The sequence below is a fragment of the Rana temporaria genome, chromosome 10 (assembly GCF_905171775.1).
Source record: "Rana temporaria chromosome 10, aRanTem1.1, whole genome shotgun sequence".
In the NCBI taxonomy this organism is placed as follows: Eukaryota; Metazoa; Chordata; class Amphibia; order Anura; family Ranidae; genus Rana; species Rana temporaria.
In genome coordinates this window covers 19008276-19032847 of record NC_053498.1, presented here as the reverse complement: position 1 = coordinate 19032847, position 24572 = coordinate 19008276, and the positions used below count along the sequence as shown (strand labels likewise).

General features: G+C 46.0%; 1 protein-coding gene across 4 annotated transcripts in view; it reads left to right on the top strand.

Moving 5' to 3' along the window:
- The window catches only part of ARHGEF1 (Rho guanine nucleotide exchange factor 1), a 191090-nt gene that overhangs the window by 65130 nt on the left and 101388 nt on the right, over positions 1–24572 (top strand). For all 4 annotated transcript variants that reach the window (XM_040327329.1, XM_040327332.1, XM_040327331.1 and 1 more), the window contains exons 2-5: positions 7021–7084; positions 12974–13030; positions 15015–15128; positions 21318–21416. In XM_040327329.1, the coding sequence (XP_040183263.1) occupies positions 7058–7084; positions 12974–13030; positions 15015–15128; positions 21318–21416 (297 nt within the window). In that variant the 5' untranslated portion in view covers positions 7021–7057. The remainder of the gene's footprint in view (positions 1–7020; positions 7085–12973; positions 13031–15014; positions 15129–21317; positions 21417–24572) is intronic.

The following is a 24572-nucleotide window of genomic DNA, read 5'->3' as shown; positions in this document are numbered from 1 at the left end:
CCCCCCATCTCTATCTTGGGCTGCCCAGAGAGAACCGAGGTGAGTCACAGTGTTCAGTGTGCTGGGGAATGGCATCACCAGCCTCCCTTTACACGTTCTCTGGGCTGCCCCTGCTCTAGATGTTTTATGGCATGATAGATTGCATAGGATACACCAGGGGTTGACAAATTTGCTTGGAATCTAGGAGCCAGCTAAAAAAGTTAGGAGCCAGAAAACGCGCCCCGTCCCGACGAGCTTGCGCGCAGAAGCGAACACATACGTGAGCAGCGCCCGCATATGTAAACGGTGTTCAAACCACACATGTAAGGTATCGCCGCGATTGGTAGAGCGAGAGCAATAATTCTAGCCCTAGACCTCCTCTGTAACTCAAAAGATGCAACCTGTAGAGTTTTTTAAACGTCGCCTATGGAGATTTTAAAGGGTAAAAGTTTGTCGGCATTCCACGAGCGGACGTAATTTTGAAGCGTGACATGTTGGGTATCAATTTACTCGGCGTAACATTATCTTTCATAATATTAAAAAAAATGGGGATAACTTTACTGTTGTCTTGTTTTTTAATTAAAAAAAGTTTAATTTTTTCCCAAAAAAAGTGCGCTTGCAAGACCGCTGCGCAAATACGGCGTGACAGAAAGTATTGCAACGATCGCCATTTTATTCTCTAGGGTGTTAGGATAAAAAATATATATAATGTTTGGGGGTTCTAATTAGAGGGAAGAAGATGGCAGTGAAAATAGTGAAAAATTACATTAGAATTGCTGTTTAACTTGTAATGCTTAACTTGTAATACCAATGGCCACCACCAGATGGCGCCAGCTTACACATCTGGTGGTAATAACTTGTAATACCAACGGCTCACCACCAGATGGTGCCAGCTCACAAAACAAAACAAAAAAAAAATTTTTTTTTGCCCCCCCTTCCAAGCCAAGTCGCCAGGGCCCTATTTCTAGTCGCCATGGCGACCTGGCGCCCGGGATTTGTCGAGCCCTGGGATACACAGCCCCTGCCCATCTCATGTACTATGTCTGCAGTCTCTGACCATCTCCTGTATTATGTCTGCAGTATGTCTTTCTAACAGACTCTCTAACAGAAGCCCTTTCTGTGTCCATCACAGAGGCCCCCCCTCCAGGTCCCAATAAAGTACTCTGCTTCTCTTCCTGTATTTTGTTTGTTAAGTGATCATGTAAGGATTCCAGGTTAATGAAGATTTCATGGGGGAGCATCTCTGTGGTTGAGTCATTGCCATAGAAACCTTTGTTAATGGGAGGAGTTAGTAAAATGACCACGCCCATGTGGGGGCCCCAGAAATATTTCTGCACCCAGGCGCCTGTGACCCTAGGATCGGCCCTGACTGAAGGTGTTATTAACATGTTAAAGCTTTTGAGTTTTTTTTTTTTTTTTGCGATTTGGGTTTAGATCTACTTTAATTAGTTTCTAGCTAGCATGAAGGTGCATGTGGGAGGGGGATATCCTAACAATACAGAAGGGATGTTGGCACGGCATGAGCAGATACTGGGAAGGATGCCTGTACTGGAGATAAGGATTATGCAGCACATTCCATATTCCCTCCCTGCAGACAGCAGCAGCTGGGATTCTGCAAGTGCCATGGGGGTGAGGAGAAGAATAGCTGTGCCTGGCTACACCCCCCTGTCAGTGCCACCACTGCTGAGGGCACTGTGACTATGGGAGGTGTATGGAGATGGCGGGGAGGGGAGATTTGTCTCCTGCATACCTGGAATTCTTCTCCAGTCTCTAGCACAGTCCATTTATATACTGTTCACTCATCGCCTCTCACCCCTATCCAATCTGTTTGTTCTCTTGCTTGGGGTACACCGTGGGCACTAGGGGGTCAGATTAACACCTCTGTGTTATTTTTTAACTTGTCATGGATAATGGATCGCCAACGTCATGTCATGTACAAGGATATGGGGACACCTTCCAACATTTTTAGGTTGCAAAATACAAATGTAAAATACCCTTCGAAGAAAAGAAAGTTGGTTTGCCTTTCCAAGGGCCAGATTCAGGTACAAATACGTTGCGCAGCGGCGGCGTAATGTATCCCATTTACGTTACACCGCCGCAAGTTTACAGCGTAAGTGACTGATTCACAAAGCACTTACCTGTAAACTTGCGGCGGTGTAACGTAAATCCGCTCGGCGCAAGCCCGCCTAATTCAAATGGGGCGGGCACCATTTAAATTAGGCGCGTTCCCGCGCCGAACCTACTGCGCATGCTCCGTTCGTCAAATTACCCGACGTGCATTGCGCTAAATGACGTCGCAAGGACGTCATTGGTTTCGACGTTAACGTAAATGGCGTCCAGCGCCATTCACGGACGACTTGCGCAAACAACGTGATTTTTCAAATTTCAACGCGGGAACGACGGCCATACTTAACATTGGCGAGTCCACCTAGAGGGCAGCCTTAGTTTTACGCGGCGTATCTCGACGGGAACGACGTAAAGTTAGAGCGACGGGTAAAGCGTACGTTCGTGAATCGGCGTAACTAGTCATTTGCATATTCTATGCCGACCGCAATGGAATCGCCACCTAGCGGCCGGCCTAGAATTGCATCCTAAGATCCGACGGTGTAATTCAATTACACCTGTCGGATCTTAGGGCTATCTATGCGTAACTGATTCTATGAATCAGCCGCATAGATACGACAATCGTATCTCTTCTGTGAATCTGGCCCCCAAGTTCCTAAACTGCAGTGGCAACGTGCAATGGACCTCCGTGAAGACTCAGGAGCTCGGTAGACACATGAGAAGGTTTCTCAGGACTGGAGGGGTGTTCAGTGGCATGGGCACCAGGAAAGGAACAGTGGAACCTTGGATTACAAGCATAATCCATTCCAGGAGAATGCTTGTAATTCAAAGCACTCGCATATCAAAGCAAGTTTCCCCATAGAAGTCAATGGAAACTGAGATAATTTGTTCCGCATTGACTTCTATGCAGGGCCGATCCTAGGCAGGGTGCACAGGGTGTTTTGCACCCAGGCGCCTGCAGAGGTGGGGGCGCCAAAGTGGCAGAGTTCTCCCCTCCCTCCTTCTCTCCTTGTTTGTGTCCGTCCAGAAATGGTGTTCTAAACATAGGTGTGTGTCTGTCCAGAACTGATGTGTCTCTGACCATCTCCTTTACTACGTCTGCAGTCTCTGACCGTCTCTTGTACAATGTCTGCAGTCTCTGACCGTCTCCTGTACAATGTCTGCAGTCTCTGACCGTCTCCTGTACAATGTCTGCAGTCTCTGACCGTCTCCTGTACAATGTCTGCAGTCTCTGACCATCTCCTGTACAATGTCTGCAGTCTCTGACCGTCGTTACTCGTAAACCAAGGTTCCACTGTATGTTTCAGGGGTATAACTACAGATCATGGATTGCCATAGCAAAATTTCAGTGGGGCCCCCTGACTCCCTCCCTTACTGTCATACATTTATTATCCACTTAAAGCGGGAGTTCACCCATTTGTAAAAAAAAAAAAATTCTCCCCTTAGCTTCCTGCTCGTTTTTACTAGGGGAATCGGCTATTTATTTTAAAATATGAGCTGTACTTACCCGTTTTCGAGCTGCATCTTCTTCCGTCGCTTCCGGGTATGGGTCTTCGGGAGCGGGCGTTCCTTCTTGATTGACAGTCTTCCGAGAGGCTTCCGACGGTCGCATCCATCGCGTCACTCGTAGCCGAAAGAAGCCGAACGTCGGTGCGGCTCTATACTGCGCCTGCGCACCGACGTTCGGCTTCTTTCGGAAAATCGTGACGCGATGGATGCGACCGTCGGAAGCCTCTCGGAAGACTGTCAATCAAGAAGGAACGCCCATTCCTGAAGCCCATACCCGGAAGCGACGGAGAGGATGCATCTCGTAAACGGGTAAGTACTGCACATATTTTAAAATAAATAGCCGATTCCCCTAGTAAAAACGAGCAGGAATCTAAGGGGGAAAAGTGCCCTCTAAGGGTGAACCCCCGCTTTAACCTCTGGAAGATTTGTCCGTTTTATGACCAGGCCATTTTTTCTCTTTGGCACTGCGTTGCTTTAACTGACAATTGCGCGGTCGTTGCAACACTCTACACCAGGGGTCTCCAAAAGTTTTAAACATAGGGCCAGTTTATTGTCCGTCAGACTTCAGGAGGGCCAGGTTGTGGCCAGTGTGGACAGAAAATGTCCCGGGCCGGGCATCACTGACATTAAATTTGGCCCCAGGGCTGGTGGTCAATAGGAGGAGCCCCTATTAGTAGGAGGAATAGTATCCCATGATTGGTATTAGTGGAAGAAATAGTACCCCATTGTTGGTGTCAGTGGGAGGAATAGTGAACCAAGGGCCGGATAAAGGCTAGCAAAGGGCCACATCTGGCCCCCGGGCCGCAGTTTGGAGACCCCTACTCTACACAAGCAAAATGTTTTATATCATTTTTTCCACACAAATAGATTTCTTTTGGTGGTATTTGATTACTACTCAATTGTTTGTTTATTTTTTACGCTATATAAACGTAAAAAGAGCAAACATTTAGAAAAACAAACAATATTTTTTACTTTGTGCTATAAAACATATCCAATAAAAACAAAGCATACCCTGGATTTGTTATCTTCACATGCCAACGTATTTTCCACATTTAATTTGCCTCAGCAGCTTCCCCAATGGGTGTAATGCCCCGTACACACGATCGGAGATTTCGATAGCAAAAGTCCGATGTGAGCTTTTGAACGGAAATTCCGACCGTGTGTCTGACTTTTGCTGTCGGAATTTCCTCCAACAAAAGATTGAGAGCTGGTTCTTAAATTTTCCGACGAAAAAAATTCCTATCGGAAAAATACTAAAGCCTGTAGCAATTCTGATGCGCAAAATTCCGACGCATGCTCAGAAACAATTTCACGCATGCTCGGAAGCATTGAACTTAATTTTCTCGGCTCGTCGTAGTGTTGTACGTCACCACGTTCTCGACGGACGAAAGTTCCGAGAATTTTTGTGTGACCGTGTGTATGCAAAGCCTAGCTTGAGCGGAATTCCTTTGGAAAAAAGTTTTTTCAGATGGAAAATCCGATCATGTGTACGCGGCATTAGTCTAAAAAATGTTTTCGTTTTGGATAGTGTAGGGTAGAGCTGCACGATTAATCGTCAAGAATCCTTATCGCGATCTTTTTCCCGTTGCGATTCTTGACACAGGGTTTCACGATCTTTGACATGAAAATAATTTTCTCTCTGCACTTTGGTATGCAAAGAATTTCCTCTCTGCTCTCAGCCAAAAGTCAAAGTCTGGGCAGCCTGCCAAGTTTTGAAAACATTCTTTATCAGTGGAAAGCTAAGTCTAAACATTGTATCCCATTGACTTCTGCATGTAAATTAGGAACGTTTAACCACTTAAACACCAAGGGCCAGATCCACAAAAACGGGCGTATATTTAGGCGGGCGTAGCGCATCTCATATGCGCTACGCCGTCGTAACTCAGAGTGGCTCGTAGGGTATCCACAAAGCACTTGCTCCCATATGTGCGCCGGCGTAACGTAAATCGGCCGGCGTAAGCCCGCGTAATTCAAAGTAGACTTGGAGTGGGCGTGTTGTATGGTAATCTGGTATGACCCCACGTAATTAAAGTTTTTTTTACGAACGGCGCATGCGCCGTTCGTGGACGTATCCCAGTGCGCATGCGCGAAATCACGTCGCAAATAGTCAATGCTTTCGACGTGAACGTAACTTAAGCAAAGCCCTATTCGCGAACTATTTATGCAAACGACGATTAATGACCAATCTGCCTAGCAACAGCCAGATAGAAGTGAGTAAAAAAATTTTTTTTTTAATTTATTTATTTTTATTGAATTTTTTTTACATTAACCACTTCCCGACCGCCGCATGTAGATATACGTCGGCAGACTGGCACGTACAGGCACATTGGCGTACCTGTACGTCCCTGCCTAGACGTGGGTCGGGGGTCCGATCGGGACCCCCCCCCCCGTACATGCGGCGGTCGGATTCCCGCGGGGAGCGATCCGGGACGACGGCGCGGATATTCGTTTATAGCCGCTCCGTCGCGATCGCTCCCCGGAGCTGAAGAACAGGGAGAGCCGTATGTAAACACGGCTTCCCCGTGCTTCACTATGGCGGCTGCATCGATCGAGTGATCCCTTTTATAGGGAGACTCGATCGATGACGTCAGTCCTACAGCCACACCCCCCTACAGTTGTAAACACACACTAAGTGAACACTAACTCCTACAGCGCCCCCTGTGGTTAACTCCCAAACTGCAACTGTCATTTTCACAATAAACAATGCAATTTAAATGTATTTTTTGCTGTGAAAATGACAATGGTCCCAAAAATGTGTCAAAATTGTCCGAAGTGTCCGCCATAATGTCGCAGTCACGAAAAAAATCGCTGATCGCCGCCATTAGTAGTAAAAAAAAAAAATAATAAAACTATCCCCTATTCTGTAAACGCTATAAATTTTGCGCAAACCAATCGATAAACGCTTATTGCGATTTTTTTTTTACCAAAAATAGGTAGAAGAATACGTATCGGCCTAAACTGAGGACATTTTTTTTTTATATATGTTTTTTGGGGATATTTATTATAGCAAAAAGTAAAAAATATTGAATTTTTTTCAAAATTGTCGCTCTATTTTTGTTTATAGCGCAAAAAATAAAAACCGCAGAGGTGATCAAATACCACCAAAAGAAAGCTCTATTTGTGGGGGAAAAAAGGACGCCAATTTTGTTTGGGAGCCACGTCGCACGACCGCACAATTGTCAGTTAAAGCAACGCAGTGCCGAATTGTAAAAACCCCTTGGGTCATTTAGCAGCATATTGGTCCGGTCCTTAAGTGGTTATATGCAAGCTGTTAATAGAAAGTTCATTTTTAAGGTGGAACTCCGCTATAAATGGGAGGCCAATCCGTCACAGCTCAAGGAACCCCTAGCAACCTCTGGTTTAGACTATAAGATGATCGCACTTGTGTTTGAAGCTAGAAAATAGCAGCGAGTTACGGTAGTTCTTTTATGAACTAGAAACATTACATCTCCTCTTTATGTCTTTTAGGTCCCTCTGTGGCTCCCTGACCACCTAGACCATTAGAATGGATCAAGACGACAGTCATTATGGGGTGAGTTTTGTTATGTTTTATGTGTATATTTCATAGAAATCATGTTGTTTGTGTATCTTCCTTGCCCATCATGGTGAATGTGGTCAGCAGTACAGCATTCTCTTTCTGACTGTATTTTTCCATCCAGTCTCTTGTTTTATCAGTGTTAGCAGCAGGATCTATAGATTTTTCTATCCACTGGTATTTGGCACACAAGCCTAATATTGGTAGGATTAGACGTTCGGCATGCTGAAGCTAAACGGGGTCCTATTTATCAGCATGTGTCAGAGAAGAATTCTTAGTCAAGGTTGACCATAACAGCCAATCAGTTTTATTCATTTTATTCTCTCGTTGTGCGTAGAAGAGTAAGTTGGGTGAGCTGATTGGTTGTTCTAGCCAAATAAGCAATTTTGGACCATTACTCATTTGGATACACAAATAAGAGGTCCAATGATGAATGCCTGATCTGCAGGATTAGTCATCTGCTATGTTCGTCATACCGGACACATATTGATTGACCAGGCAGGTACTGTCTACTTGGGAGAAAACAAAAGAAACAACAGCACGACCCCTGATGTAGCATTAAAAAAAGAAATGACTATTACAGCTGCCCCCGGCTGCCTCTTCACCAGCCACCCACCGGCTGTTTCTTCACCAGCCGCCCACCGGCTGCCTCTTCACCAGCCACCCCCGGCTGCTTCTTCACCAGCCCCACCCTGCTGCTTCTTCACCAGCCACCCCCGGCTGCTTCTTCACCAGCCCACTCGGCTACTTCTTTACAAGCCCACCCGGCTGCCTCTTCGCCCACCCCCACTCGGCTGCTTCTTCACCAGCCTACCCGGCTGCCTCTTTGCCATCCCCACCCGGCTGCCTCTTTGCCATCCTCACCAGGCTGCCTCTTCGCCATCCCCACCCGGCTGCCTCTTCGCCATCCCCACCCGGCTGCCTCTTCGCCATGCCCACCCGGCTGCCTCTTCGCCATGCCCACCCGGCTGCCTCTTCGCCATCCCCACACGGCTGCCTCTTCGCCATCCCCACCCGGCTGCCTCTTCGCCATGCCCACCCGGCTGCCTCTTCGCCATCCCCACACGGCTGCCTCTTCGCCATCCTCACCCGGCTGCCTCTTCGCCATCCTCACCCGGCTGCCTCTTCGCCATCCTCACCCGGCTGCCTCTTCGCCATCCCCACCCGGCTGCCTCTTCGCCATCCCCACCCGGCTGCCTCTTCGCCATCCCCACCCGGCTGCCTCTTCGCAATCCACCACCAGGCTGCCTTTTCTCCAGCCCACCCGGCTGCCTCTCTACTAGCATGCCTGACTGCTCCAGGCTAAGGTTAATGAAAGATTTAGGCACAATGTTGTCTTTCAGAACGACCTGCTACATGTGGTAGTCTTTCCTCTTGTCAGTCCCTGACTGTCCTGATTTAAGGATGGGCTCAGGCGTGTTCGCAGCTCCACATGCCCGAGCATTTTACACTGCGCAGAGCTAATCACATCCACTGAGACATTTCCTGATCCGCGGCTGCACATATCAGGAAATGTCTCACTGCCTGTGATCAGTGATGCGCAGTGTAATATTCCTGGCGGGCACGGGCACGTGGGGCTGCGAACATGCCTGAGCCCACCCTTAGTCCTGATGTACTCACACTGTCTTCCTTGCGCCTGCTTCCGCTTAGGAAAAGGTTCCTTTCAAACTACAATACTATGAGGATCCTTCCTAGAGAGCTTGAGGTAGAGCTCCTGGGGGTGGGGGTTCCCCTCAAGGGTCACCGACAGTCTCCTCAACACGACATCTCCATTTCCCACCGACTCCCAGCAGCATGACTCATCCATTTTTAAGAGTTGGCTCAGACACCAGGCCAGGCCCACTGCCTGGAGATTGGCTGAGCTCCCCTAAGTATGCAGATCAACCCTCCTGACCTCCACCCTCCAGCTTCTAGAAATTTTTCCAAACTCCCAGAACCAGGGGGAGGCACCTGACACCTGCCTGTATGAGTCATCCAGCCTGACCTAAAGTAAACCCATGACCCAATTAAGACTCACAAACTAAGCATGAGCCAAAACATACATGGTGCTACACTTGAATGATGGTTTCTGCCATCCTACCTGAAAACGATCTGAACAGCTAGATATTGCATAGGAAACTCAAGCCTGAGCACTGCGTTATAGATGACTATATTCCCATATAATTGAAAGTCCTACACATTTTTTGGTGGCTTTGGCAGATGGACGGTGTTGGGTTTGGCTTTTAGGGAACTAGGTTACTTTCCCCTGAATGGGACCAGTTAACAGAGCCTGTTTCATCATCTAGAGTGATTTTGACATGTAGTAGAAAAGGAGACCTGTATCCTACAACATCCTGATTATGTGAATTCCTTACAGCAATCTAGTTAGGCCAAGGCTATACACAGGAATTCTTTAGATTATGACCCGTTCTCCCAACAGTAAGGCTGTCCACACACATTTCTATCTCATTGTTCAATGACTGTACAGTTTTCCTTTTTGCTGTGTAGGTGTGCCAATCTAAACAGTCCATATTATATTCAATGACGTAGGTCCTCCCTCCTTACCAAATCCGCTTTGGGTGCACTGGCTTAACTTGTGACTTGTACTTAACTTAGTATGCTTCATTACACTAGGATGTAAAGAGCTTAATAGGGATTAATTTAAAGAAAACACAGGCACTTTAGAGAAACCACGCTGTGCCTGCTTTTTAGTACTATGTGGCACTATTCTTCCCATTGACCCCAATGATGGGGCACTATTTTTCCAATTGACCCCAATGATGGGGCACTATTCTTCCAATAAAGGAACACTCTTTCTCCCATTGACGCCAATGATGGGGCACTATTTCTGCCCCTTGACCCCAGTGATGGGGCACTATTACTCCCATTGACCCCAATGATAGGGCACTATTCTTCCCTCTTACCCCAATGACGGGGCACTATTCTTCCCACTGACCCCAATGATGGGGCACTATTTCTCCCCATGACCCCAATGATGGGGCACTATTCTTCCCTCTTACCCCAATGATGGGGCGCTATTCTTCCCTTTGTCCCCAATGATGGGGTGCTATTTCGCCCATTGACCCCAATGATGAGGCGCTATTCTTCCCTTTGTCCCCAATGATGGGTCGCTATTCTTCCCTTTGTCCCCAATGATGGGGTGCTATTTCGCCCATTGACCCCAATGATGGTGCGCTATTTCTCCCATTGACCCCAATGATGGGGCGCTATTAAGCCCATTGACCCCAATGATGGTGCGCTATTTCCCCCATTGACCCCAATGATAAGGCACTATTTCTCCCATTGGCCCCAAAGAAGGGCTGCTATTTCTCCCATTGGCCCCAAAGAAGGGGCGCTATTTCTTCCATTGACCCCAATGATAGGGCGCTATTTCTCCCATTGGCCACAATGATGGGGCACTATTTCTCCCATTGGCCACAATGATGGGGCACTATTCTCCCACTGACCCCAATGATGGGGCAACCTCAGTCCTCAATTACCTCCAGCAGGCCATGCTTTGGGAATTTTCCTTAGATAAAATAACGGTCATATATACCAAGCCATTGACATTGATTTAAAGCATTTGTGCAAGGTACAGGAAACCCTAAAAACATGACCCGTTGGGGGTACTTTGAGGACTGAGGTTGGGAACCACTGCTATAGAGAAACACTGTTGCCTTGCCACGTGCAGGGCAAAGTGACAGTGTCTTTGCATAGGGCACCCCCAATTCTTTTGTAGCCACTTTAACTGCACTTTCTTACAAGATCCTCTGCACCTGCCCAGTAATACCCTGCCTCACCCTGCTCTGCACATGCTCAGTTGCTCTATTTTTAGGCACTGCTGAATTTGTAGAGGCCGATCTGCTGACAGCGTCAAAGCCTAATTAAATTCCTTTACAGCCAATAAAGCTGCTTCTATTTGATCTGCAACTGCCCTGATGCTGCACATGTGATCAGTTATGACACCAGACATTTGATGGTTTGACAGTTTGGTTGAGGACACAAGCAATATGACAGTTGGCATTCCAGGAATGTAACTGTTTTTTGAAACCATTAAATCGATGGGTTTAGCTCCGCTTTATTATTTATTGCTGCTCAGGGGCTCCGGGCTTCAACAAAATGCCCGCGTCCAGCAAGAAGAAACGAGAACAATGCTGGGCAATCAGGGCAAAATCGTGGGTGCGCGATATATACGCCGATACTCACTTCCCGCGCTGTGTTTGAACCACTGCGCCGACATATACCGAGCGCAGTACACTCGGGTATACTCGGGCAGGCTCGGCTCCGCTCGCGGTCACGTCTTGTACGTCCTTTAGGCGAGAGGAGCCGAGCCTGCCCGAGTATACTGCGCTCGGTATATGTCGGCGGAGTGGTTCAAACACAGCGCGGGAAGCGGGGATTCGACTCGGAGACAGCGCAGGAGGACACCACGATGGCCGCAGAAGGACGCCGGACCGGACAAGGCCGCCGATGCCCTTGCAAGACACCAAAACTGTAAGTATAAAACATTTTTTTTCCAGGAATTTCAGGGCTACATTTAGGGGTGCGCGCTATACGCCGGAGCGCGTAATAGGGCGATAAATACGGTAATTTTTTTGCCTTAAAAAAAGGCCTATGAACGCAACTGCCTAAAAAGGACAGTAAACAAACCGGTGTACATGTACACATAGGATAACATTGAATGAGTTCAAGTGTCCTCTGAACGTCCGTTTAGTAGCGTCCCGTGTACGTGGGGTCTTATAGAGGGTAGCCATGAGGTCTTCTATATCCCTGAGTTTGCTGATTTTAGAAAACTAGAGAGACCTGGTGGGCAGAACCTTATTTTTTATCAAGTTTTTAATCGTAAAGTTCCACTTTGAGGTATCTTTTAGGCCAGGTCAGGTTTACATTGATTGGATAAATACTGCTATGGGCCCCCTTTGGTGTTTCTCACAAAAAGAAAAGCCAAGGTATCTGGTCATGTGATCTCTACTAAAGAGGGTCACAAGATTATTTAACCAAAGAATGAACCCTGGGGGAGAATTCAGGAAAAGTTTGTATTTTAGCCCTTTTGGTGTGTATCCATCATAGCAAAACTGCATCTGAATTATGGGCCACTTATAAACACTGGCCCAGATTCAAGAAGCAATTGCGCCCGTGTAACCATAAGTTACACGGCGCAATTGCTTACTTGCTCCGGTGTAACGAGTGCTCCTGATTCAGGAACCTCGTTACACCGACTGCAGCCTAAAATCTGCGCGGCATAAGGCTCTTATGCCTCGCAGATTTTAGGCTGCATTCTTGTGCTTGCCGCTAGGGGGCGCTCCCATTGTGATCAGCGTGTGGTATGCAAATTGCATACTACCAACTGATTCACAAACTTGCGCGGGCCCCGCGCAAGCCGAGTACGGAGTTTCCGTACGGCAACTTTAGCGCAAGGCTGCCCCTTCTAATAGTAGGGGCAGCCAATGCTAAAGTATAGCCGCCGCTCCCGCGACGTGAAATTTGAATTTCACGTCGTTTGCGTAAGTGCTTCGTGAATGGTGCTGGACGCCATTCACGTTCACTTTGAAGCAAATGACGTCCTTGCGACGTCATTTGCCGCAATGCACGTCGGGAAAGTTTCTCTGTACGCTCGGCGCGGGAGCGCGCCTAATTTAAATGATTCCCGCCCCCGGCGGGATCATTTAACTTGCGCGCGCTTACGCCGGGCAAATTTGCCGGCGCGCCCTCGCAGTTCACGGAGCGACTGCTCCGTGAATCGAGGGCAGCGCAAAATATTTGCGTGGGCGCAGGGCAAAATCGTTGCCCTGTGCCCGCGCAAATATAGCGCAGTTCTACGTGAATCTGGGCCACTGTTATCTTGGCTGAACATGACTAGTGTATTTTCTTTTTTATGGAAAAAATGTATTTTTCTTTTCTTTTCAGGGTACCCACTCCATCATAGGAGCGGAGGATGAAGACTTTGAGAATGATATTGAGCCGGTCAGTATTTGCTGAGCCTTCCAAATTTGCCTTTACGCCTTAATTAGATGTTATTTTGTCAGTTTACATGAAAATTTGTGATTTATACACTTGCTCTTTCATATTAGTAGTAATGTATTAAAGCTAGGGATTTGTAGATTAAGGCTGAACCCCAGGCAAACATCTCATTACAAAGATGAAAAGCATATTGGAGTCTTTTTACCTGCCAAACAGTTTGGCCCGGATTCACATACAGTGGCGCATATTTATGCCGCCGTGGCGTATCTTCTTTACGCTACGCCGACGCAGCGCAGAGAGGCAAGCACTGGATTCACAAGGCACTTGCCACCAAATCTGCGCTGGGTTTCTTAGGCGTAAGTCGTCGTAAGTTGAAGCGGGCGTGCAAATGAGGCGTGACCCCATGCAAATGATGGGCCGAGCGCCATAAAGATACGAATAACGAACGGCGCATGCGCCGACCCGTGGGCGCATCCAGTGCGCATGCTCAGAATCAAGTCGGAACTACTCCCTAAGATACGCCGGATCACTGCCTACGACGTGAACGTTACCGGTATTTAGGGGGTTAAAGCATGCACAAGGGTGGCGATAAGCCTCCTTCACGCCTTTCTAATGCTCTCTGAAGAATGCAGATTACTCTTCAGAGATTAAAGCAGGTGTAAACAAGGCCCAACGGTAAGGCTAAGTTTAATAGTGTCAAAAGCAGGCGTTTCATTTGAGTTTTTGAAGTCTGACAATCGCCTGTCAATGCTCTGTGTCAGTTATGTGCATTGCAGCAGACCGTGTTGTTCACATGGTCATTTATGTCACTTTAAGCCACACCACAATTTATCCAACATGTAGCATTTAGCTGGTTTTACTGCTCCCCAAATGCCTCCATCCATGTCCATGTAAGTGGGTTGCACTTGCACCAATTGTGAGGCCAAACGGGCGCGACCCCACGACTGGGCTTAAAGGGCCATGTACAGGGATGTGCCCAGCCGTGCCATTCTGCCGACGTATATCGTAGGGGTCCTTAAGTGGTTAAAGCGACGCTGTGTCGAATCGCAAAAAGTGCTCTGGTCAGGAAGGGGGTCAATTCTTCTGGGGATGAAGTGGTTAAAGATTGTGGGATCCTGGCTATGCTTTGAAGGCTGAATAATCAAAAACACAAAGGCCCGGATTCACAAAGCACTTGCGCCGACGTATCTCGAGATACACATATGCGCCATCTTATCTATGTGCCGTGCCCACAAACTGAGATACGCCTAAAAATTAGGCTTCATCCGACCGACATAACTTGCCTACGCCAGCGTATCGTGGGCGCATATTTACGCTGGACGCATGTGGCGCTCCCATTGATTTCCTATTCAAATATGGAAATGAGGGAGATACGTCGATTCACGAACGTACTTGCGCCCGGCGCATAATCTACGCGGTTTGCGTAAGACGTACGTCCGGCGTAAAGTTATTACCCATATATGAGGCGCAACCCATGCAAAGTTATGGACCAGGGAACACAAGCCGTCGTATCTTTTGTCGTTTACGTAGTACGTGAATATGGATGGGCGTAGGTTACGTTCACGTCGTAGGCAGTGATCCGTCGTATCTTAGGGAGTAGTTCCGACCTGATTCTGCGCATTGGGATGCGTCCACGGGACGGCGCATGCGCCACACGTTATTCTTATCTTTATGACACTCAATCCATCATTAGCATGGCTCACGCCCACTTCCACCTATGCTGGCTTACGCCAACGAAACCCAGCGTATCTTTAAGACCGAGTGCTTTGTGAATCCAGTGCTTGCCTCTGTGTGCTGCGTCGGCGTAGTGTATATAAGATACGCTACGCCTGCATAAATATGCGTCGATGTATGTGAATCCGGGCCTATCTTGCTGGATGGGAGGAAGGGGAGTATAAGGCCAGGAGGCTGGCACTAAGTGGCTGCGATAACGAAACATGGTAGATTTCAGATTGCATTTAATGTTGTCCCCTCATTGTCTTTACAGAATGTTGATGACCAAAGCAGCTATTTCCAGAGCATTGAACTCGTAAAGGAGCACCCTGCTTATATTATGGTGTTTCTTCATCATGTTGTACTACAGTTTGACCCAAGCCCAGTGGTAAGACGATAACGGCTACCTTTACCATACCTGTGAAAATGGAAAGCCAGTGGGAAGAATGTAGTGGTCAAAACACCACCAAGCTGGCCAAAGATGGTTCAAATTTCGAAACAAAAATTCTTAGGAAAATTTGTGCACAAATTCTCAGAAAACATTCAAATGTAGTTCAAAAGATTTCATTTGCTTTTATCATTAGATTTCGGAACGAATGGACTTTGCTGAACAAAAACCACGTACACTGTTAGAAATGTATTTGTTCGAGAACATTTTTCCATCCTTCTTCCTTTGAGTTTTGTCTTCACTGCGGTTGAAAAACTAACATCGATTTGTCTAGTTATTAGAAAAAGCTTTCTCAGAACATTCTTTTCCTAAGATTTTTTTATAGAAATTTCACTCATCTATGGGCAGCTTTACAGACAGAAAAAAGAGAATTGGTGTTGTGCCGACGGCTCTACCAAGTGTTGTTGGCCCTGAAACTATTAGCCACAGCCCCGGCAACCTCTGGAGCAGCCTTTCTCAACCTTTCACCCCAGAGGAACCCCTGAAGTAATTACCCGGTCTTGTGGAACCCCTGCTAAAACCAATCAGTGGGAAGAGTGTCCCCTTACAGTAGTGGCCAGGGGAAGAATGTTTCTTACATTGGTGACCAGTGGGAAGAATGTCCCTTACATTGGAGGTCAGTGGGAAGAATGCTCCTTACATTGGTGACCAGTGAGAAGCATGCCCCCTTACATTGGTGGCCAGTGGGAAGAATGCCCCCTTACATTGGTGGCCAGTGGGAAGAATGCCCCCTTACATTGGTGGCCAGTGGGAAGAATGCCCCCTTACATTGGTGGCCAGTGGGAAGAATGTCCCCTTACATTGGTGGCCAGTGGAAAGAATGCCCCCTTACATTGGTGGCCAGTGAGAAGAATGCCCTCTTACATTGGTGGCCAGTGGGAAGAATGCCCCCTTACATTGGTGGCCAGTGGGAAGAATGCCCCCTTACATTGGTGGCCAGTGGGAAGAATGCCCCCGTACATTGGTGGCCAGTGGGAAGAATGCCCCCTTACATTGGTGGCCAGTGGGAAGAATGCCCCCTTACATTGGTGGCCAGTGGGAAGAATGCCCCCTTACATTGGTGGCCAGTGGGAAGAATGCCCCCTTACATTGGTGGCCAGTGGGAAGAATGCCCCCTTACATTGGTGGCCAGTGGGAAGAATGCCCCCTTACATTGGTGGCCAGTGGGAAGAATGCCCCTTACATTGGTGGCCAGTGGGAAGAATGCCCCCTTACATTGGTGGTCAGTGGGAAGAATGCCCCCTTACATTGGTGGCCATTGGGAAGAATGCCCCCTTACAGTGGTGGCCTGAGTACCACCATCACCCCCCTCCCGAAAATAATTAGCATGTCTCAGGGGGCCCCTGCTATAACCAATCAGTGGGAAAAATGTCCCTTACAGTGTTGACCAGTGGAAGCAATGCCACCCTTACAGTGATGGTCAGAATGCCATCCTAACAGACAGCAAAAAAGATCATTGGTGTAATACTGCTGCCTCTGCCAAGTGGCGTCAACCCTGGAATTACAGAGGTACCTTCATATGGGAGGTAAATGAGCCTCAGGTCAATGAACCCCTAGAAACCTCTGGAGGAAGCCTGGTTGAGAATGGATGATCCATATAGTAATCTTTTAGTTGTTTTCTTTTTTTTTTTTTTTTTTTCATTTAACAGGTGGAATGTTTTTTTTTTTTTCTTTTATAGTACAAATGGTCTCACTTTTTGCAGCATGTTCCCTACTGTTTTTTCCTCTTTCTGTACAACTCTGCTCTGATTTTGTCCTGGGCCCGCAATGGGCACACTTTGGGTACAATTATTTTTTATGTAACTTTGTTATGAATGCTTTTAATAGTGTCAATTGTTTTCTTTTTGTTTCATAGTTACTATATAACTCATGCTATTAAGTTATATAACATTTTCTTCTCTAAGAAGTTACAATATTAGCTCACATCATGTCTCCCCCTTTTTTGTTGTCTGAAAATCTGGGAATTCTATTCAGTTTCCCAGGCAGACCTAGACAGGAAAGGTACTAAACACCAGAGTCTTGTATTTCATGTCTGTGAATTGTGTGTTTTACTTGTCTTTCTTCCTTTCTTGCTGCTCTCAGAGGGTCAGCTCCATTATACAAGGTGTGTCTGACGACTTCTTAATGTCTTTTTGTCTGTCTCTCTTTACAACCATCACGACAATCATACTTTTTGTTATAATAACAAAGTATAGGAGGATACACACTTTTCTTTTTTCTACGTTAGGATGGATTCGGGAAGGTTAGGACACCTATTAGGTTTCTATTGCTAAACTAAAGTAAAAATGTGGAATTGGAGACAGATGGTCAGTGGGTCAATACAGTTACCACCAGGGCTGGACTGGGACAGAAATTTGGCCCTGGACTTCATCCAGACTGGCCCACTTTGACAGGTCTCTCCCATGACGGCCGGACAACTCCCGCACCCGGCCACCCAAGCCCCCTTTCCCCCTTCACTAGCCGTTCTACTTTATTAGAGTAGAACGGCTGGTACTGGTACTCTTATAGGCAGTACCAGTGGGGAAGCTAGACATTATTTCACCCGCGGCAAAGAATCAGTTCGGTGCCCCCCTTATGGGACAAGATTAGGCAGAAGTGAGAAACTCCCAGGCCATAGCTGTTGAGTCAGCTGTCTGTCCCCTCCCCCATGCTCCTCTGTCGTCCCCCCTGCTCCTCTGGTCCCCCCCTGCTCCTTTGTTCCCCCCAGGTGAGCGCTGCAGGGAGGGAGAGACAGAGGAGCGGAAGGGGGCGGCAGTCCGCTGTCACTGAAGCCGGCCCACTGAGCAACTCCCTGTAGTCCCAATGGCCAGTCCATCCCTGGTTACCACTGGGCACACTAGCTTCCGTTTGACAGCACCCCATAAATAGGGAAAACCAGAGTTGAGAATCCACACACTGAGAGTGCCAAATATCCAATATTTCAAAGAGTTTTTATTTTTAGTCAAATATTTTTTATTGACTATGCAATTTAACACCCAATTACAAGGAAAAATGGCAATAAAATACAATATTCCGGCACATATCTCTCAATACAATACAATACAATACAACAGTGTTTAAAGAACCATATGGTAGTCCATTGCAAATATGAATGACCAGATAGGTTGGGAAATTTCACAGTACAAACTTTTTAATGATAAAACTGGTTCATAGCAAAAAAAAAAAAAAAAATATAACACATTTCAGGTGCTAAATTGCCCTTCGTCTATTCTAGGAATTTTGACTTAAAGCAGAAGTAAACCCATCCATAAATCAGTTTCATTTATACGGCACGTGCCGGAAATGTAATGCCTTGTACACACGATCGTAATTTCCGATGGAAAAAGTCAGACGGAATTTTTTCATCTGATATTCTGACCGTGTGTGCCCCATTTGAGTTTTAGAAAGAGAACATGTTCTTTTTTTTTTATTTTTTTTTTTTTCGATGTTTCTGTGTTTTTTCCATTGGAAATTCCGACGGATTTAGAAAGAGAACATGTTCTGTTTTTTCCGATGTTTCTGTGTTTTTTCATCGGAAATTCCGTTCCTCTGTATGGATCTCCGACTGGGAAAAAATCATGCAAGCTCAGAATCAAGTCGACGCATGCTCGGAAGCATTGAACTTAATTTTTCTCAGCTCATCGTAGTGTTGTACGTCACCGCGTTTGGACGGTCGGAATTTGGTGCGACAGTGTGTATGCAAGACAGCTTGAATGGAATTCCGTCAGAATAATCCATGTGAGTTTATCCCGATGGAAATTCCGATCGTGTGTACAGGGCATTACACTCACATTGGTTGTGCTCTCAACCAAACTGTCAAACCATCCAATGGTTGGTGTCATAACTAATCACATGTGCAGCATCATGGAAGTTGTAGATTAAACAGGGGCAAAGATGGCAGCTTCCTTGGCTGAAAACGATAGGGGGGTTTACTTATGCGCGTACACACCATCACTTTATGTGATGAAAAAAAACAACGTTTTTAAAAACGTCACTTTAAATGACCGTGTGTGGGGGAAAACGTTGTTTTATGTCTTGTGAAAAACGACAAAAAAAAATTGAAGCATGCTTAAATTTTATGTGTCGTTTTTCAAAACGTCGTTTTTTACTTCACAGAAATTGACCGTGTATAGCAAAAAACAACGTTTAAAACTACGTTTTTACACCCGCGCATGCCCAGAAGCTAGTTATGAAGCGAGCTTCAATGGGAAAAAGTGGTGGAACGTAACCTCGCTTTGCTAGAGCATTGTGAAAAAACGATGGTGTGTAGGCAACTTCGTCTTTGAAAATTGAAGTTTCAAAAACGTCGTTTTTTACTTCACAGAAAATGTCGTTTTTTTTCATCACATAAAGTGATGGTGTGTATGCGGCATTACACTTTAAGTGGACTCAAATAAGCAGATACCAGATCTCATTTCCTTTTTTTTTTCTCAAACGACAGGTTATGCCAATTTTAACGGGTGCAGCAAAGACCAGATTTTAATTGCTGTTCTTGTCCCCATCAAGGAGATTTCCCAGCACTTCTTGTGTCCAAAGATACAACACAAAGTAGTCTGACATCTCCCCAAAATGAAGGGGAGATCCCCTCATACAGTTGTTACCAGAACAAATGCTACCATTGGGAGATTTCCCCCTATTTCTGTTATAGTAAAAAAAAAATGTGATTCCCCTCACTTTCTTAAAAGGTGACAGTGGACCCCAGAAAAGAGAATGAGTCTAAATATTCCCATTGGTAACACAGTCAACAACTAGATACTGTCAGAGGTATTTGGATTTTCCCAATAGTATGAACCCTGGTTGGACTTTTAAACTTGATTGGTGTTCTAGCCCTTCCCCCATTTAATCCAATACTAAAGAGAAGTAAAGGTATGACAGTTAGTTACTTTTTTTTAAGTTTGAAACTATTTCACAATTAACACAAACAAAACACTTCAGCCTTACAACTATCACAGTACTGAATATTCAAGTTGTTCATACAGGGATATAACTATTCCTTTTGGCATGGAGCTACTTACCTTTTGGAATAGTTTTATCTTACCTAACATATCCATCCATTGTGCTAAGCTGCCTTCATTAGAATTTTCAGGCCAGTTCGTTGCTCCCCGGTAGGGACTGCAGTCCACCCGGGTGATTATGTCCACATCTGGTATGATTGTCCCATAACATCCCCAGTCATATTTGCCATGCAGTTTTCCACCAGGGAGGAAACATGTCTCACTGTTGATGTCAATGGAAAGAATGGTGCCTCATTTTTTATTTCAGTAGAAGGAATAAAGTATTGTATCAATGACAGGAATAGTGCCCTACGGGCCGAATAAAGGCAGGCTGATGGCCATCTCCGGCCCACAGGCCACAGTTTGGAGACCACTGCTTTAGAACTTCAAACAATACTGCTATTAGAAAGTATAGAAAGACTTGTGTCTACTCTAGACTGAAGGTCTTCTTCAATGCCTCCAGGACCTGTCATAAAACCATGAATCAGACCGAGACAGAAGTACAGTTAAATCACACTTGTTTAATAATAAAAATAAAAAGGTAAACCAAGAAATCGTGATCAAAACATAGCCAGAGTTCAGTAACCGGATCGGGTAGTCGGCCAAGCCAATGTCAGAAAGCCAGCGATAAACGTAGTGGTACAGCAAGCAGGATCAGTAGTCAAAAGGAACTTCAGCCAAGCAAGTCTTTAACAGGAACGCAGGAGAAAGTCTCTGTGATGTTAACACAGGCGAAGGCACAGAGCAAATGAACTGGAAGGCTTTAAGTAGGCAGAGCTGACGAGCAGGATCATCAACAGGTGGATCACTGTGTAGAGATAGGAGCTGGCAACTAGCTGCCAGCACAGAAAAGGAAGGGCTGAGCTCAGCCTTGACAGTAGCACAGTCTGGTTTTATTTCTCCTGAAATGGATCATATAACATCAGGTGTGTGCAAATCAATAGCATCTCATCACCTGAATACATCTCTGACTGTAAAGTCTCTGGGAAGTCATGCACAGACTGTGGTGCTGATGTTGTGAATCTCAATGTCGTACATACCTGCTCTAGATGTCTTGACATCATCTGTGGGACCAAAAATGAATGCTTGGCTAAAGAACTGACTTGAACTTCTTCCGTATCTCTTCCTAATACCTGTTCCTTCTGTTCACCTGTAGCTCTGCTACCTGCACGTGGAGATCCTGAGAAACCTCAATGCCAAAGAGGGAAAAAAGCTTTTCTTGGATTTCTACAATACGTTCCTCATGAAAGGAGCGGTGAGTATCAAGTTGTGGGGTGGGTGAGTATCAAGTTGTGGGGTGCATTGAAGATGGTTTAAAGTTAAACTATATTGAAGGCCAAATTTGTAAAATGTTTTTGGGTAGACTAAGAAATTGTTACAGTGGCCCTATAAGCACCTAAAAGGTTTAAATAGCAGGTGTCTGTTAAGGAGAGCTATACTTGCTTCTTTCCTGTGGCCAATGTCTCCTATCCTCTCTCTATGTACACACTACAGACTCGGACTCGGTTTTTGATGCAGCTGTGTTTCATCCTCCGACCACTACATTACTAGTGAGTCCCGTAATAATGTAGGGTTCAGAGAATAGAACCACAGCATACATTTTGGGACACCAGAACTTCTGGAAATGCAGTAAAACCTTGGATTGTGAGCATAATTTGTTCCAGAAACATGCTTGTGATCCAAAGCACTTGTATATCAAAGTGAATTTCCCCATAAGAAATAATGGAAACTCAAATGATTCGTTCCATAACCATTTATTCATAGGTCCTTCAGTTTATAGTCCATATAAAAAGATTATAGCAATGTGATAAGTTGTGTAACCATAAAATGTCCATCCACAAATGGAAGCCTCCACAAGGGGATTGGAAGCAAAATCCAGAAGGAGCTCCAGAGTAATGCCCCGTACACACGCTCGGGATTTCCGACGGGAAAAAGTCAGTTAGGAATCCCGATAGGAAAAGAGAGGTGGTTCTCTCTTTTTTTTGCCGGGGGTTTGCCCATCGGAAAAACTACCAGGTTTTCCTGTCTGAAAACCTGGTCGTGTGTACGGGGCATAATAACAAGAAGAGTGGTGCCTATAAGTGTAGCAATATGTTGCCAAATGTACCTTCATTAAATGTAACCATATTTCTACACTTACAGGCACCTCTCTTCTCTTTTATACTCAGTTGTGACATTTTTTTTTTTTTAGTGTATTTTTTGTGCGTGTACTCGAGAGAGGGGCCGGACTGCAGGAGTTGGGAGCAGGCAGGCCTCCCCCAGAGGCAATCTGCCACCTTTCTCCGTGCCCCGGGTGGCAATGGCGGGTGTGTGAGGGGGTCCTCCCACATAGCCCGCCCTACCTGCTCCGCTTTGAAGCCCAACGGGGCAGAGGGACTCCCTATAAGGGAGTGAGAGGATCTAGCCCGCTCAACCAGCCCCGTTAGTCCTTCGCCTCTCTTTTTTTTTTTTTTAGAGACCGCGTGGTCAAAGTGCGTGCATGTTAACCCAATTTCGAGTGCGTGTAAGTGTGGTGGTTTTTGTGGGAGGGGGGTGGGCGTACTAAGCGCAGGCTTACCTCGCATAGCACACCCACCGGGAGCCGGGCTGAGACCACCAAACTCAATTCACATGTAGCCGAGACCGGGATCCGAACCCCTAGCTGCAGAGGTGAATGGCTTGTCAGCGCAGTGGCAATCGCGTTGAGCCACCGCAGCTCCCTCAGTTGTGACATGACGCTACTCTTATATCAAGACATTGCTTGTATATCAAGTCAAAAAATATTACACATTTTTGCTTGTCTTGCAAAACGCTCTCAAACCAAGTTACTCTCAAACCAATGTTTTACTGTATGAGTATGAGGCTGTAGTGTGTGCATGAAGAGAAGATAGAGGGGGGACGTTGGGCACTGGAGAGGTGAGTAAACCTCTTCTTTTGCAAGGACCTGCCTTTGTAATGTTTTGGGGACAACGATGTCTACTTAAAGGCCTTTTTAGTTTGTGTCCCATTGCAGATATTTACCTTCAGTTATTCCAAAGATACAACCAAAATTTAAAGAACGTCTGTCCAAAGTGAAGAGAAATCCCATCTTTGAAAGTTGGGATCAGAACAGGTGTCCCACATGGAAGATTTAACCTTCCCTACCCTTACCCTTTAATATGGCTTTCCCATAGCATTCTGTTACCCTAACATTAGCCAACAGGACAAAAAGACGGTTCATTTTTCCCAGTAGGGATACAATAAGAAATAAAAACCTGATCGAGGTCCTAATTATTCCACTCTATGTCTATATACACTCATTGGCCCCTCTATTGGGTACACCTGTACAATTGCTTGGTAACTCCGTGCATTTGGACATCAATACATGATGAAGAAGACTTGCTAAAGTTTAAACTGTGCATCAGAATGGGGAAGAAAGAGGATTTAAGTGACTTTGAACACGGCATGGTTTGGCTGATCTGAGTATTTTAAAAACTGCTGGGATTTTCATGCACAACCATCTCTCGGGTTTAGAATGGTCCAAAAAATAGAAAATTTCCAGTGAGCTGCAGTTGTGTGGACAAAAATACCTTGTTGATGTCAGAGGAGAATGGGCAGACTGGTTTGAGATGATAGGAAGGCAACAGTAACTTAAAACAACACTCGTTACAACCTAGGTATTCAGAATACCACCTCTGAACGCACAACACATCGAACCTTGGAGCAGATTGGCTACAGCAGACCACACCGGGTGCCACTCCAGTCAGCTAAGAACAGGAAAATGAGGCTAGAATTCGCACAGGCTCACCAAAGTTGGACAATAGAAGATTGGAAAAACATTGCCTGGTCTGACGAGTCTCCATTTCAGCTGCAACATTTGGGTCAGAATTTGGCATAAACAACATGTAAGCATGGATCCATCCTGCCTTGTATCAACGGCTCAGGCTGGTGGTGGTATAATGGTGTGGGGGAATATTTTCTTGGCACACTTTGGGCCCCTTAGTACCAACTGAGCATCATTTAAATGCCGTGGCCTACCGGAGTATTGTTGCTGACCGTGTCCATCCCTTTATGACTACAGTGTCCCCATCTTCTGATGGCTCCTTCCAGCAAGATAATGCACCATGTCACAAAGCTCCAATCATCTCACCACTGGACAATGAGGTCACTGTACGCCAATGACCTCACAGTCACCAGATCTCATCCAATAGAGCATATTTCGGATGTGGTGGAATGGGAAATTCGCATCATGGATGTGCAGCCGACAAATCTACAGCAACTGCTTGATGCTATTTGATCACTATGGAACAAAATCTGAGGAATGTTTCCAACACCTTGTTGAATCTATGCCATTAAGTATTAAAGCGGGGGTTCACCCAAAAATAAATTTGTAACATTACATTCAGCCGAGTTGTCCTAATGACAATCGGCTGTTTTTTTTTTTTTCCCCGTA